The sequence below is a fragment of the Idiotropiscis lumnitzeri genome, chromosome 3 (assembly GCF_059441095.1).
Source record: "Idiotropiscis lumnitzeri isolate Australia: NSW breed Sydney's pygmy pipehorse chromosome 3, RoL_Ilum_1.0, whole genome shotgun sequence".
NCBI lineage: Eukaryota > Metazoa > Chordata > Actinopteri > Syngnathiformes > Syngnathidae > Idiotropiscis > Idiotropiscis lumnitzeri.
This window is the reverse complement of record NC_142393.1, coordinates 29,943,372-29,959,790: the sequence shown is the minus strand read 5'-3', so window position 1 is coordinate 29,959,790 and position 16,419 is coordinate 29,943,372. Positions and strand designations below refer to the sequence as shown.

General features: G+C 41.0%; 1 protein-coding gene across 2 annotated transcripts; it reads left to right on the top strand.

Moving 5' to 3' along the window:
- Window positions 1-4,781: 4,781 nt before the first annotated feature.
- Window positions 4,782-14,590, top strand: LOC148340763 (peptidase inhibitor 16-like). Of its 2 annotated transcripts, none has more exons than XM_088292128.1 (6): window positions 4,782-5,130; window positions 10,798-10,948; window positions 11,898-11,965; window positions 12,322-12,431; window positions 12,825-12,916; window positions 13,422-14,590. In XM_088292128.1, the coding sequence occupies exons 1-6, from the start codon at window positions 4,891-4,893 to the stop codon at window positions 13,892-13,894; spliced, it is 1,134 nt and encodes a 377-aa protein (XP_088148254.1). In that variant the 5' UTR covers window positions 4,782-4,890; the 3' UTR covers window positions 13,895-14,590. The 2 variants fall into 2 exon arrangements, with proteins under 2 accessions (XP_088148254.1, XP_088148255.1); XM_088292129.1 differs by lacking the exon at window positions 4,782-5,130 and adding an exon at window positions 8,294-8,445.
- The last annotated feature ends 1,829 nt before the right edge of the window (window positions 14,591-16,419 follow it).

The window sequence follows — 16,419 nt, the reverse complement described above, 5'->3', positions numbered from 1 at the left end:
GAAATAGTCGACACAGCAGATACTCAGAAACCTGTCGGTGCCAATCTTCTCCCATGGTCTATGTGGCAGTGGTCCTTTTTGATTGCAACTTGTGTGCATATTGCAGACAACACACTGGGCAATCGCTTGCTCAATTTGGACGGACATGCCTGACCAATGAAGCACATTACTGGCCATTTCTTTGCATTTGACCACACCCAAGAGTGACTCATGTATTTTTCAAGCATTTCTGGACTCAGTATAAGTGGCACAATCAGCTTGTCCAATTCAAATAGCAGATCTGAGGCAAAAGCGATCTCCTCACTGAATGTCCAGAAGGGCTGCAGACTCGCTGACACAGCAGATCTGTTCTTAGGCCACTGTCATGTTCTCTAATGCCTGCAGCACTGGGTCCTGTGCAGTTGCATTTCTAAACATCTCCGTTTTTCTTCTGACAAAGGCAACTGTGGTGTGATCCAGTTCACCTGAAGTTTCTCTTCCAGAAGAGCTTCTTTCTGCTCATGTAGATTAATGTAAAGCTCCTTTCCTGGCTAACACTGCAATGTTGTACTTTTGAAGCCACAGCAGCATTTTTTGCAATCTCATAGGAGCTGGATGCAGTGCCATCTTGAATTTGCACTTGCTTTTATTGAACCTCGATTCATTCTCATATGATCTCTGGAGCAGCTTTATCAGTCTCGGATCGTGTTGCCCAAAGTCTCCATCTTGTGGCCTGAGTATCGCACCAACTTGTATCGAGATGCACACAGTCTGCTGCCGACATCTATACTGTTAAATGTTTTGGGATACTTGACATTACAATCAGCTCCAGTATCAATTCCAAATATGACTCTTTTCTTTTTTCATAACAGCACTTCAGAATCTGTCTTGGTCCATTTTTTTCTCCTTTTTAACTGCTTTAATGCTTCTTATTTCTATTGTTTCAATGATCAACCCCATAAACGCCAATGCACTTGTCTTTTTTTATACAAGGAAACCAGACTAAGTTTTACATTTGTACATTTTTTCCCCAGTTTAAAATTACAATTATTATAAACAGTCCAATTCAAAAGTTACTTACATAATTATAGTGTTTCCAAGATTTTGATTTGTCATAATATTGTTTACATTTAAATATGTTATTGGTTTGTTCACCCCCAAAAACTTAAATAATCGTGATATATATATATATATATATATATATATATATATATATATATATATATATATATATTTTTTTTTTTTTTTTCATAACCGAGCCCGATGTTGAACTAGAGCAGACGTAGGCAAAATACGGCCCGGGGGCCACACACGGCCCATAAAATGTTTTAATACATCAGTTTAGGAGGTGCCCGAAAGGTCCATTTTTTAATAACAAGCACAATTTATGTATTCTTTTATCATGAAAATTATATTAGCTTGCATTTTCAATTTCATTTGTTTGGAAGAAATCGGTGTATACATAACGACTTGAAAACCATCCATCCATTATCTGAACCGCTTATTCTCAAAGGGTCGCGGGGGTGCTGTAGCCTATCCCAGCTGTCGACTTGAAAACCACTCCCTAAAAATAAGGGATATGGCCACGCCCTCCTCTCGTGTCCTCTCTCCGTGTCTTGGTGGGAGTCATGAGAGGGGCCGATCAAATTCTGTCTATGGAAAGTCATTGCAAATAAATATATATATATATATATATGTCATAAATATGTCGCTACTAATGTCAAAATGACGGCCCCAAAATGTACGTGGACATCCCTTCTAAGGGCTGCTTCAACCTGAGAACATCACAAAATGATTAGCCTTTCTAGGGCTGACTTAAAAGAGAAAGAGGAAATGAACAGTTTAAAGGGATCATCCAAACAGGATGGTCCAGTTTTCAATAACAGGCTCAATTTGTGGATCCTTTCTTCAAGGAAATGATATTAGCTTTAATCAATTTGTTTCGGAGAAAACAATACAAAACTAAAGAGTCTTATGTGGCCACACTCGGCTGTGGAATCGGCCTCCTCGCTGGAGCTTTTGTGCTCTGAATTCTGTCTATCCACCCTTCCATTTCTGCGCTGCATATCCTCCTGCTTAAGTTCTGGATTTTTTCTAAATCCAACTTTTCACCAAGACAGCAACTGGTGTGGTCGGGATTTTGCAATTTATTCTCAAAGTAATCAACTGATTAATCGATAATTAAAATCCGAACCAAAATCCCACTTACAGGAATTCAAGGAGAGTTATCGGAGTGAAGCGGAACACAAATCAGGGCTGCACCTCTCGAGCTATGTTTGCGTTAGAGAGCGTTGATGCCATTCTCAAGGGCATCTCAACAGCAGTCAAGAAACAGAGCTTCCTCCAACCAGCACAAGCATATAAAGGAAAAGGACCACGACATATTTTGCTCTTGGATATGTGGGCAGAGCCTCCAGTGAAAGCAGTTCCTGGGTTGGGGTCCACAGGCCCAGATGTTTGCAGAAATGTTTGACGTGGTCTCTAAGGAGGAGTCAGCTTCCACGGCCATGACATCATCATCTTCATCAGACTCTCATGAGTACTTGATGTGAACGCCTAGTTTGACACGTTAAAATAGAGGTTAGTTCTCAACGGAGGAGGCATCAAGGAAAAGTGACACAAACAATTTTTTGGATCATTTTGCATGTGTCTGCTGTTGAGTTGAGTGATATGTATCTTCTTTGGCTGCAGACCCCAAAACACAACACCCCTATTTACAGACACACATAGGCACACATACACGCACACGCACGGCACGTCAAAGCATGTGTGATCAAATTGCCCTGAAGTCAGGACACAAGCATAGGAAGCCTTTAACACACACATACACGTAATCATCTGTTTGCCATTAACAACGAGTCAATGGCAACAATATCACAAGGGCGAGGCTCACACATCACCGCATAGTCTTCCCATGATGCGTGTGTGAATGTGCACGTGTGTGTCTTTGTGTGCGTGTGTGCGTCTGTGTGAGTGTGTTTTCGTAATTCTCACATTGAGACTAAAGGGGAATTCCATCCAAGGTTAGCATGCTTGCTGCTCTCCACGCACACACGCACACGCACACACAATGCGATGTCGTGTGAATAGAATAAATGAGTGCACATGTCATGTGTGTTTATGTTGGTGACTCCACCCTGCAGCTTAGGAACATTTATAAATTGCAGGATCTGTATCAATCACATTTTGTTGTGGTTCTTTTTCTCTTTTTACTTTTTATTGTTGTCCTGCATCTCGTTAACACTCGCTGTATGTGATTTTTCTTCTTTGTTGACTTACTTGAACTTGAATTGTATTTATTTCGCACATAAACATCTGCTGCATTAATATTGCAGGGCTTGATGCCCAATACGAATTTTAATTTAAATCAGATTTTTTTTTTATGTGCTCATTTTGCTAAAAACCATTGTGACTTCTTAAGTGAATGGAACACGTCCGTGATGTGACACGCATCCGCACAAATCACGAATCAGAATTGACCTGATGTGTGAACATAGCCAATTACAAGGCAGGAAACAATGAACCAATTCCACAAACAAGTGCAGAACCAAGTCCGAAACCAAGGACTAAGTCACAAACCAAGCAGAATGAATGAATTTAGCCTAAAAACAGAGCTGGGTGGTCCGTCCTGGGGGGTGGAACGGTCCGGCCCTCCATTTTTGGGGCTAGGGACGGTGGGGGGGCAAATTAAAAAAAATAATTGATACAAAGGCTGAAGGTTGATTTTAGTCCGGCCGGCAAATCGGCCCTTTTGTGTGTGATGAACCTACTCACGAAATTGGCAAACGACAAAAATTGTCTCAGAATTGTTATTGAAATTGCCTGTTTTCTCTTGGAATTGAGAAAAACTTCAACAGATTCATACACATTAATACACAACTGTAAAGCATGTTGGTATTGTGTGCAATTAGACAAAAATTATAACTACACGCTGAAAAGGAAACTAACTTTCACAGACACACACACGTATCTCTCCCGTCGTTTTGATCTAATTATCGCAAATTTAACAAAGTTTTGACGATAATCGTGGAATTAAACAAATAATCTTGTCAATGACAGGCAACCAAGTCATTAAGTAAACTCAAAAACGAATAACTAAGTCAAAAACAAAGTCAAGAACGAAAAGATCAAGTCAGTGCCCAGTTAAGAAATAAAACCAAAGAACAAAGCCCAAAAACTAATTCAGTAACCAAAGAACTAAGTCAAGACCCAAGTCCAGAGAGAACCAAGCTAGAACCAAGTCGGAATCAAGTAAGAACCACAGAATCAAGTCAACAAGAAGAACCAATGAATCGTGTCTCGGACCAAGAACCAAGTCAAGAATCAGGTGACGATCCAAAAAAAGTTAACATCCAAGAACCAAGATTTTTCCCAGGTCTTGTGGATAGAACATTCATATGCAATGGGTTGTTGAGATCAACCTGCAAATTTCCCCACTGTTGAAATGGAAGCTGGATGTAAGGTACAAGCGTGGATGACTGTTGCAGCAAAGACACCTGATACTCACCTTTCCTTCTTTGATGCGTTAAAAGCAAAATCATTTCATACATTGCAGTAGACAATTCTGTAGATGCCATCTAATAACATTTCTGTGAGAAATCACACAGTTACGGAATTGTCCTGCTTAGTTGAGTTTTTGTGTGAAAGATGAAAAAATTCCGGATGTTCAGTTGTGGCTCAGATGTTCAGTTGATAGGAGGAGAAGGGAGGGAAGGACGAAGGAGGAGAGAGAGGAGGATGCAATACATTTGTATGTGCGCGTGGGGAGGACCCTTGTGCGCTAAAAGCTGCTGTGGGGCCGATCAAGTCACACATCTGCCTTGGAGACGACAGCGCACACACGCACACACACGCGCGAAGACACCTCTGGACTGTCCCTCCTCCAACACTCCCAGGACTCTGTTTCCCAAGATGCAACTGCAGGGCATGTTAACGCAGCCGAAGGTCAGGAAGGTGCCAGCGACAAGGGGGCGCATGTCTGATTTCTTCACCGCCTCAGGTGCGCCTCTGTGGGCTTGGCTGTTGCTGGGCACGCTGCTGGCTCCTGGAGCCTGGAGCCTCCTTGGTGAGGAGGAGGAAGAATTGCTGGTGGAGCTCCATAACTACTTCAGAGGGCAGGTGTCCCCTCGTGCCTCTGCCATGCTACCCCTGGTAAGCAGAAGGACAATGCACACATTTATTGAATACAGAATAATTATTTTCATGAAGCAATGCATGATGGTCATGTCGTGAACACATTTGCCTCACAATTATATGGTTGGGTTTTGAATTTGAGCTCTGGCCTTCCTACGTAGAGTTTAAATGTCGTCACCGGACTTGCGTGTGTGTTCTCCGGGAACTCCAGTTTGTGCCTAGATTAAAAAAAAAAAAACAGCTTTATATATTAAGTTGAGTTTTGAATGCCGGTGTGAATGCTGAGAATATTTCTCTATGTGTGCCCGATGATTGGCTGGCAATTAGTCCACGGTAAACACCTGTCTCAGTTCCGGCTCTGGCCTTTCTCTGAGGAGTTTGCATGTCCTCCCCATGCCAATGATGTTTTTTTCCGGGTATTCCGGTTTCCTCTCACATTCTAAAGACATGCATGGTAGATTGATTGAACACTCTAAATTGTCCCTAGGTGTGATTGTGAGCACGAATGGTTGCGTGTCTTTGTTTGCCCTGCGATTGGTTATCAATCAGTTGAGGATGTACCACACCTGCTGCCCGAAGACAGCTAGCATAGGCTCCAGCACCCCCTCAACGCTCGTAAGGATAAGCTTCTTAGATAATGATCGTATTGTGTGTATGCGTGTGTGTGCGCGTGTATACACATATATTTATATATAATAATTATTATTATTATTATTTATTTATTTATTTTTAAGACGTAGAAATGCTTTTGTTTCTGTGGAAACACTTGAGGGATTAAAGTGTCTTGCTGCCAGACCATGTAGACCGGCTGGTATTTTTGAAAAATAATATGCATTCCGTTGGCACAATTGTTTACTCTGTTATGCAGTTCCTTAAACAGAATAATCACAGCATTAGGTTAATTTAACGTGAAAATATGCAGGATTAATACGTGCATATACTTTTTGTTCCACGAAAAGAGAATGTTGAATATTTTTCAGCTGTATGTGAAACACAAAAGGGTTTGCTTACATTGTTTTAATGCATAAAGAGAAACACCTTACTCTGATAATAATGTATCTAAGGACAACCAGCTTGTTCTGTTTCACTTTGCTTATGCTAGAATATTATGAGAACTAACTTGTTGTGATATCAATTTAGTTTTTTATATTTTGAAATGGCAGCGTGGGTTCCGTTCCCACTCAGTGTCGATGTCTGCCCTGTGACTGGCTGGCGACCATTTCAGGGTGATAATTTCGTACCGCTAATCTTGACTGTATCAGCGGCCTTACATTAATTGAACAATGACAACAGCCGTGGCGTGAGCCTGTTAGTTGAAAGTGTCAACTAGCTGCCTGCCTTTGGAGTCAAACTACTGCGACCAATAAAAGCTGTTTAACTTGATCCAGATGATCCTATCTTCTCAAAATTCCACGCATTTGATGATAGATAGCCCACCATTGACGGCTAAAGACGTCCAAGATCATTTTTTTTCACTCCGCTGGTAATGAATGAGTTAATGAGATGGCACAGCTTCTTCCACTGCCCCGATGGACACAGGAGGGCCTATAGGGGCCAGGTTGCGCGGCTCAGAGTAGCATTGTAACAAAGACCCTTCAGGCCATAGCTCTAGTTCAAACGAGACTTATGTGGATAACTAATGTTGTGTGGGTGCAATAATTCAATAGAGAGCCATTATACTCCAAATACATTTTCATCAACATGACATGTAATTGATAACATGGGAAATAGCAAACGATTTTACATAATCGTTTGGATCGATGTACCAAAGCATTTGCAACTTGTTAAAAAAAAAAGGCTTTTTATGAAAACAAGTAACACAATGTTGTTATGGAACACGTAGTCTTGAAAATTTCAGTTCTGATCTGAGAAATGTACCAAAGTGACAGAAAAAAACAGTAATAAGGGTTGTTTTAGTGTGTGCGCGTGTGTGTGTGCATGCGTGTGTGTCCAAAGACTAAGTAAGTCCAGATGCAGAGATCATGTGGAGAAAAAGGAGAATGTTCAGCTCTGATTATTTCCTCTTCTTTGTCACATTTGGTGTGTGTCACAAATAATTAAGAACATGCACACACATAACATATACACACACAAACACATGCACACACGCTACAACAACTCCTACTACAGCTTTTCTTAGCCACTTTGGTAAATTTTTCAGAACTGAAATTCTAAAAATTACCCAAAATTCACATCAGTGTCTCGCTTGTTGACTCGTGCACATCAAAGTCAACACCGTTATGGTGGATGAATGCCTCAACCCAAATAACTTTCTTTTTCTTGTCAGACATAAATCACATATTAAGTGTAAGTAGCTCCGTTCATGACTACACATTGATATTAAAGAATTACAATGAAGAAGTCAGTGGCTAACCAAAACAACAACGCTCGCGCACGAAAATGGTTATTATGGGATAAAGATGATAATATGTTTTGTTGAACTGGCATCTGTAACAAGGATTTTTTTTTTAATAAACTACAGGAACAGTTTAGGTTTGCAAGTTGGGGGGTGGGGTGGTTGCAACATACACCCTCTGGGGTTATCTGGTTTGTGATGATATTTACCGATAATGCTGTTGGACAGAATGAGGGGTCAGACAGAGAAAAGTGTGCAAAGAACAACAGATAAGAAAAACAGTATAAAAACAATATACGACAGTTCAGCCAATGAGGATGCTTACTCTCTAAAGTCACATTCAGAATTTTCACTAGCTATTTTTTGTACTTTAGCTCCACTGTTTTTTTTTTTAATCTGCCTCTGTTCATTTTTCACACTAGTTACACTCTGAATTCTCGTGTGAAATACCGGCATTCGCACAACCAGTGGACGTATTAAACATTCATTATTACAGCACAGCAATTAGTGAAAATGTGCAAGTCACTGCTTGGGGTACAAATGACTTAGAACAAAACAAAGCGCAGACACAGGTGATTCTGTGCAGCGCCGTAGCCGTAATTGAAGTCTTAATAGTTTGATATTATTTTGTCATTAATTGTACTTTGTGTCTGCAAAAGTTGACGAAGAAGCTTGCTCTATGCTCCCAAAGCCAAAGGGCCTCTCGGAGGGCATTGTTTGCCAGTTAATGAGGTCATTGCGACATCTCTAGACCAATCACACATCCGTACGATAGACTCCGGACACCACATGATTGCTGCATACATTTATTTATGCAGTCAAGCTGACAGGACAGTAGTGGCAGTCATTGTGTTGAGGTGAATTCACATCTCACTTTGATGAAAAAGAGAGACGTGAAAGAGCTGGACAGGTTGGATATCACAGATGCACCAGGAGTGCTTTTTCAAATATCACGACAGATGGTGAGCACTACACTGGTGAGTTCTTGCGATTATACAAAGACTTGGAAGGTTACAAAGTTTTGGTTCCAGGCCATGTGTGACCGACTGCAGATTAGCAGCCGGGGGAGTGTTGGGTGTTTACAATGTGCTCGCGGTGGAAACATCGTCGTGTCTCTTACCGCAGATGAGAACACATGCGCGCTTGTCATATATGAGGAAATAGCGTACATATGTTAGGTGGTTATTTTCATTTGAGTTGACCCACCCTTCATTTGTAAGTTTGTTTTATTGTTAAACTCACCCAATTATGACACAAGGTCAGTGCACTGTAAAATGAGGCTTTGGATTGGGATGATGCACCAAGCTCGTGTAATACAGCACTCCGTTATTTTATTTGCATCATGCAACTTCCTTTGCACTATATAATCTTATTTTAAGTGTTGCACTGAGGCAACTCTTCATGTAGTTTAGCAAAGTTATGCCGCACTATGATCGACGCCGGGTGAACCCACAACGCGCTTGTGTGTACACTTCTTTGTTGGTCTTCGAGATGGTGGACGAGGCTTGGAATTTTTGGAACAGGAAATTTAAAATGTGAATGATTTCAGGCGAATTGGAATGTTTGTCCCGGTTGCAATAGATTCTTGAAACTTGATGCCCAACCCTAAATATATCTGACAATTGTCTCGTGCATCACCAGCCAAACTGGCCAGTAGACGCTCCAAAATAAGTTTTGACCCGCATTCAGTGGGTGTTAATTTAGAACCCTGTATACAACAACAATATTGTTAAATGGGAGTTAGAGTTCATCAACTGTATGTGTGGACAGTGAAGGTAGCGCTACAACCTAAGATGAAGAGTAGCAAGGAATATGAAATAAGACAGGAAACACAGGGCAGATCAGATGGAGTGAGCCAGAGAGTGCTACTGATTGCTGCAATGCAATGCCTTTATAAAAATCCATGTAAAGAATTTGAGTGCAAATGAGTGACCAGTTCATGTAGTTAAGATAATCAAAAGGGCTGACGCGAGTAGCAATTTGAGTGTTCCCACACCAAGTGGCTTAATCCCATAGTCGTGTGTCTACGGAGACATGCTAGTGAACCAACACATGCAGTCAGAAGTGTTTGGGACATCAGGGATATGAGTCAGATTTATTTTCAGTGAGTGTTTTTTTTGCAAATATAAAAATTATCGGTAACCACCTACCCACTCTTGAGGACTTGCACTCTTCAAGAACCAAGACAAGGGCACAATAAATTCTACTGGACGCCAGATGCTCTAAAAAGACGATGGGCCCTATTTTGGTAGAGTGGGCCCTGTGCACTTAGCGTAAATACTGCCGTGAGTTAATTTTCGTGCCAGTGCAAGTCTAGTCTACCATATTTAGGGCCCAGTTGTGCTTCTCTGGGCATTCTGGCGCACGGTGTTGCCTCATCCGACAAATTTGAAAGTAGTCTGTGCTCGATGTACGAAGTAAAAACAGGTCCATTGCTATTGTTGTGCTGGGGCAATGGATGACTTTTCCTGTTACACGGCCCCCTGGCACATCGTCAAATTTGGTCACAAAAGGTAGACTACATTTTAGACTCTTTAAAACTAGATCCAACTGGAGGTGCATGTGGTCTAACGGAATTTGATCAAATCGAAGGAAGACAAATTCAGTGCTTCGCAGATTTGAGTGGTGGAGGCCATCTATATCATTCATAAATATGACACCAGCGTGGGAATATACCTGAAAGATTATTGTTGAAATCACTTCATTGAACGAATCATAATTATCATCATCGTAAAAATAGTACCCTGGCCACTTTTGGGGGAGTGTGTCGCACATGTACACACACTGGGGGGTGCAATTGCCCATGTCACTTACACAGCCGACTACATCATCTGTAAGGGAAGATCTGGCAGTTTATTTACCAATGTAATGTATTACCCCATCTATTTCTGTTTCTGCAATGTCAAGCACGGCGTACTCGGTTGTACTGTGCTCCGACAATAACGATTTTGATACAAATGAGGGACACCACTAGGATAAGATGGGAAAAGACTACTTCCAACAAAGAAAAAAAACTCCTCCTATGCGGAGCCGGAGGGAATTCTGGCTTTGGCAGCTTCCCCTGTGATCTGATTCCACCTAAGCCTAAGAAGATGGATGGAACTCTAATTCAAATGTAATATTGTCTCTTATGATTTCATTAGTTAAATAAAGGACTCCCTCCTGCTGCAGCTGTTTAAATGATGGCCCTTTGAAGAAACAAGGTAGTAGCATTAGTTTATGTCTTGAGTCTTCAAAGTAAAGATATGGGTGTAATTGACAAGACACAATGATGCTACCAATGACCTATGAGGCCTTCATTGACTCGCTGTTTTTTTTTTTTTTTTCAGAAATGGGACCCGATGCTGAAGCTGCTGGCTGAGGGCTACGCCGCCAAGTGTATCTGGAACCACAACCCAGAACTGGAGGACACCGGAGAAAACCTGTTTGCTGGGACTGGGCCCATAGACCTGCGGGTGGCGCTGGAGCAGTGGTTCCTGGGTGAGTACGACTGCAGACTGCACCGATTCACGTGAAGTCAAACAGTACCATGTTTTGGTACCTTGTGTGTGGCACATTTAAACGCATCAGAGCATGCACACCAGTGCAATGGCATAACTCACTCACACAGGCTTTCACACATACTAAAAATACATTTATATGGAAGTCAACTCTACCTTTCATCATGGGATTGGGATGTTAAGGATAAAAAGTTCACAGGAACAGATGGAATATGGGGAGTCCATGAGGAAGAGAGGGCAACAAACTTTTTTTTTGTAATGAAGTTGTCCTCCAAATTGAGAGCAGTGTGGGACCAATTCTGAACGGGAGCAAAATGTGATCGGAGTAATTTTCACCAAGATGGAACAGTTTTTTCTTCTCCCTTTCAAATGTTCCTCCACCTCCTCTCTGCTTTCACTTCCCAATGTCATTCCGTGATTATCAAGTTCCATGGGGATTTTGGTCAAACCTCATTTGTCAACCTATAAGTCACTATTACAAACAGGAAGGGGCTCGGAGCTGATCCCTGATGCAGTCCCACCTCCACTCACCTACAACTCACCTCACCACAAAAAAAGTTATGAAAATAGCTTACTCTCTATGATGATGTAATGTTAACGATCAAACAAACGTGTCGTTTTTTGGGTCTCCTGAAATGGGATAATTTTTGAGGTGCAAAGATTCGGCCCAACACGAGCGTTATATATTACTGACCACGTCACATACTGTATAAGAGTAGAGGTCTATTGGAGGTGAGACATTTATTTGTTCATCTCATTTGTTTAAGTGGAAATTAAAAGCACCCGAGCTCTAAAATGAATTATAAACCATGGAGAGCTGCACCCATTACTGGTTCCAAATAAATCACTAAAAATGTGTTTTTGTGTGTGTGCGTGCGTGTGTGGGGGTGCACATGTGTGTGTGGGTGCATGTGTACGTGTGTGCATAGAACGTCTCTCCTATGACTTCCATAACAACAGTTGTGATGACGATAAGATGTGTGGCCACTACACACAGGTCAGTGACTTGCAAACGCACACACACACAGTTACACGCACACGCACGCACACACCCCTGAACACCACCATATTGTCCCTGGGTCAGATGTATGCAGTGTGAGACCTTGTCCCTTTGCATATTGCCAGACTGGATGCATCATTTATTCTGAAGGTATGCCATTGAAACTGAGCTAATCTTCCTTGTTACAATAACATCAAAACTTTGCTGATCTCTCGATGGATTGTGTCACTGTATGTCATTAGCCGACTGGTCCATCTCAAAGCCTGTCATGTTCAGCACAGTCGAAAAGTCTTTTGCATTCTTCCACAGCCTGGTGGATGGAAGTGACGTGAGAGTTTGCCTTGACTTTGCAGATGGTGTGGTCGGATACTCACAGGGTGGGCTGCGCCGCTCACCTGTGTAACAACATGGAGGGTCTGGCATGGGAGAAGATATCTTTCCTGGTGTGCAACTACTATCCAGCGTCAGTGCTAAATTCTCTGGATTCCTAGAGCTAATACTAATAATACCAGCGCTGCAAACCATTGACAGTGCTACTTTTTCATCATTACCGTAGCGAATGCTATTGCTAACAGTACAGCTACTCGGCATGAGTGCTACTTTCTCTTATTTATAACAACTAATGCATTTAATGATAAGCGTACTGCAACCCAGCGCCAGCTTCTTTTTCACCATTCTCAGCGTCTATGTGAACTAACGCCACAACTGGAGTGTGTGTTGCCCCTTGTGATGTGTTTGCAATGTCCCACCACTGACTCGTGCGTGTTTGTGGGCGTGTTTATTTGTGACTGCGTGTGCGTGCGTGTGTGTGTGTGTGTGTGTGTGTGCATGAGTGGCCATCCACACATGTGTACAGTGGGAACTTTGAAGATGAGCGCCCTTATGTGGAAGGAGACTCTTGCTCCCAATGTCCGGAAAAACTACCGACATGTGAAAACAACCTTTGTGGTATGACACACCTACACACATTCGCACACACCCATGCATGTACGCGCTCACAAACACACACACACAGTTTTTGAATACAGTTTTATTACTCTACATACATAATTTGACAACGCTACACATCAGTTCTTGGCTGCATTACTTAATACTTTGTTTTCCTGTTGTACATGATACATTTGACCAAATAAATACCTCTTGATTGAAGCATTTTTGTTGTTAGGACGTTGCGATGGGTCAAATGAATCTAGGATGTTTGCGTTAAAAAAAAAAACCCAAAAAAACGAACGTGAGTACGTATTCTTAAAGTAGATTTATGGCTCAAAATACAGTGGGTCAAGTCGACCTCAAACTTTCACTTTAAATATTTCACAATTTCACCACATTATATTTGAATTCAAAAAGATTGTTGCCGTATGTATGTTGTCACGTATGTCATCCTAAGTCTGTTCAGGGAAACCAAAGCGATGGTACAAGCTAGTAAGATGTTATTTTGGGGTGTGGTTTGTAGTTCCTGACATGAATGACAAGACTGATGGAGAGGAGGAAGAGGAGGACGATATGTTTCTTGTTCCTGCTCCAACAATCGAGTCAGACCACGAGGGTGACATCAACACCAGAACTAGTAAAACCATTTCTGTGCCACTGACCCCAACACTTCCTACTCCTCTCGTGACACTCAAGCCAAAGGAGAAGGAGGGTGTGCTTGTTGTTTCTCATGCAACAACAGAGTCATCTCCACAAGCGGACATTACCGACAGGACAGTCCCCCCCACAGTGACTCCCACGACAGCCCAGCGGAAAGCAGCAATGAGAAAGGAGGGGGATTCAAAGGGAGGACAAGAAACAAGAATGGAGGGCTTGCCAACCATCATAAAACCTCGGAAAGAGATGACGAGTGACGCCTCCTCACCATCATCACCTCCGCTTATGCTTGTTCTGTTACTCTCGTTTATCTTCATCCTCAATGTTCTGCCTTTGTGAGGAAGAAGAACACACGCACAACAAACACACACATGGAGAACATATCTCGATCAGTTTGTAAAAAATATGAATAATAAAAAGATGGTGACCTGTTGTGATGATACTGTATATATACATTTATTTAAAATGTATTTCATTACAGTAATTATAATAATTACAAACAGCATTGTGATTATCTCACTTGAGAGGTTCTGGGGTTGAATATCAGCTCAGGTCCCCTGTGAAGAGTTTGCATGTTGCATGCGGCGACTCAGTGCGGTAACGAGCCTGAATGCAAATTGACATTGTGAGACAACTGGGTGTGGGTGACAATTTTTATTGTTTTTTTTTTTTAAGTAAGTAAGTAAGTTAGCTGCGAAACACTTCACAGCGTCCCTTTACTGAACTGGACTGACGCAGGAGGAGCCTCCAGCAGAAGATAAAAACTACAAACATGAAGTTAAAAGTATTGTGACATTGTTGTGAATCTGTTCTGACTTTGACGAAGCTTCTTTGAGGTCTAAAGTTACAAATGTGAAGTAGGTTGCATTATATGTATTAGTTAATGTAGTGCGTTTCTGATGAGCTACCAACCACATGCCTCAGCCTACTTAAATGTCTTAATTGGTAAAACAATAAACATATGTTTATTGTCTTTTTGTTATCATAGCATAGGTACACGCATAGCTTCAATAGTTGTATATAAATATAATAAAGTTTTTTTCCACAAAACGTGTTTTAATTTTGCACAGTTGCTACTGGATACATATATATATATATATATATATATATATATATATATATATATATATATATACATATATATATATATATATATATATATATATATATATATATATATATATATATATATATATATATATATATATATATATATATATATATATATATATATATATATATATATATATATATATATATATATATATATATATATATATATATATATATATATATATATATATATATATATATGTATGGTTCAACCCGGGTGTCAGTGGCTCAAAAAGTATGTATACGGCATATGCGACGCATAGGGGCGCCACACTTGAGGAGGCGCCAAAGCGATGGAGGAAAATACATTTTTATTCATCTTATGTATTGTAACTGTTTGTTCACAGGCATGGTTTGATCTAATCCCTAATACTAATAGAGGCACGTCACTGATAGACGACCCTCTGCTCCTTGACTGTCACCGGCGCCCCAACCGCGCCCCTTCCTGCGCGCCGCGCGCACACACAGTCGAGCACGTGCGCACCCTAGTACGGGAGCGGCGAGTGTTTACAATTCAAACGTCCGATGATGCTAAAGATGGAGATGCAAAATAGAAAGTGCTCAGGGGCACAAAAGCAAAAAAGAAAGATGGAGAGGGAGAAAGATTATGTTGACATGAAAACCAACTTTTCAAAGTGGTTAAAAGAAGGAGGTACGTTGTGATGTGTCAGCGTAGAGGCACATATGGCGCAATGAGACGTTCAATAAAAGTTTTAAATTAAAGTGTCACCTTCCCCCCCAAAAGATTTATTCATAGACTGCATATAAAAAATGAAATATTTATTATTATTATTATTGTTATTATTATTGTTATTATTATTATTATTATTATATTTTTTAGGGGGGCAACACAATAGACATAACGCTTAATGTAGGAAACTGAACCTGTGCGCAAAAACTGCCATCAAATGTCACCAAAATATATGTTGAAATCTCTAGTTATGCTCACACCAATGTCTGAAAATGTTCACATGATTGTCCGAGTATTACGTAGGATAGGGCATTTTCCTTATCATAGAGACGCTGCCAAAGGTGTCACTATTGAGAGAAACACGTCCGCCATAAAATCCAAAATATTGGATATAACATTTTTGGAGGTTGATGTGGCCATAAGTAGTTTACTTAAATGAATCAGCCTCATAATTCTCTAATATATGACACCACGGCTGCACAAATAATATACAGCTAGACGACCGAGCTTCATTTGAAAGGTCCGTCTTGAAAATGGCCTCGTCAGTGTATCTGCAATTAAATCCACACATTTCCGTCCTTTAAAAAAACAAGAATATATTTCACATTTTCAATTTCTGGGTGTGTTGATTCCTTATAGCGCTGCCCTCTCACGAAAGAGTATCCAATCACAAAACACGTTAATCACCGTCACCGTAAGGGCAGCGAGAAGACTCACTGTAACCAACTCGCGATTTCAACTGTCTATCAACTCTGAAAGCTCATTGACTTTGACAGAAAAAATGCCCACACAATCGTATCTGAAGGCCTCGGAGGAATAGTGGGTGCTCCTGGTATTGTGAAATCTGCCTGGCAACACGAGCTAGCGGAATTCTGATCGGATAAAAACTCTCACTAAAAATACTACAATAGGATATGATATGACATCAATGTGTAGAATATGATCATGATTTCTTGATTATGTTAGGCCAGCAAAGAAGGCCTTGAAGACCTTGACGGCTCACCACTACGTAGTAGTATTAGTGTAGTGAGCGGCACTGCCATGTTAATATATGAAGCAA

What these genes read in the sequence shown, in the direction of transcription:
- LOC148340763 (XM_088292128.1), top strand. Translation starts at nt 4,891, where the DNA reads ATGCAACTGCAGGGCATGTTAACGCAGCCGAAGGTCAGGAAGGTGCCA. An exon ending in CCTCTGCCATGCTACCCCTG is followed by an intron (nt 5,131 to 10,797) that starts GTAAGCAGAAGG and finishes TTTTTTTTTCAG; the next exon opens with AAATGGGACCCGATGCTGAA. An exon ending in TGTGTGGCCACTACACACAG is followed by an intron (nt 11,966 to 12,321) that starts GTCAGTGACTTG and finishes TTGACTTTGCAG; the next exon opens with ATGGTGTGGTCGGATACTCA.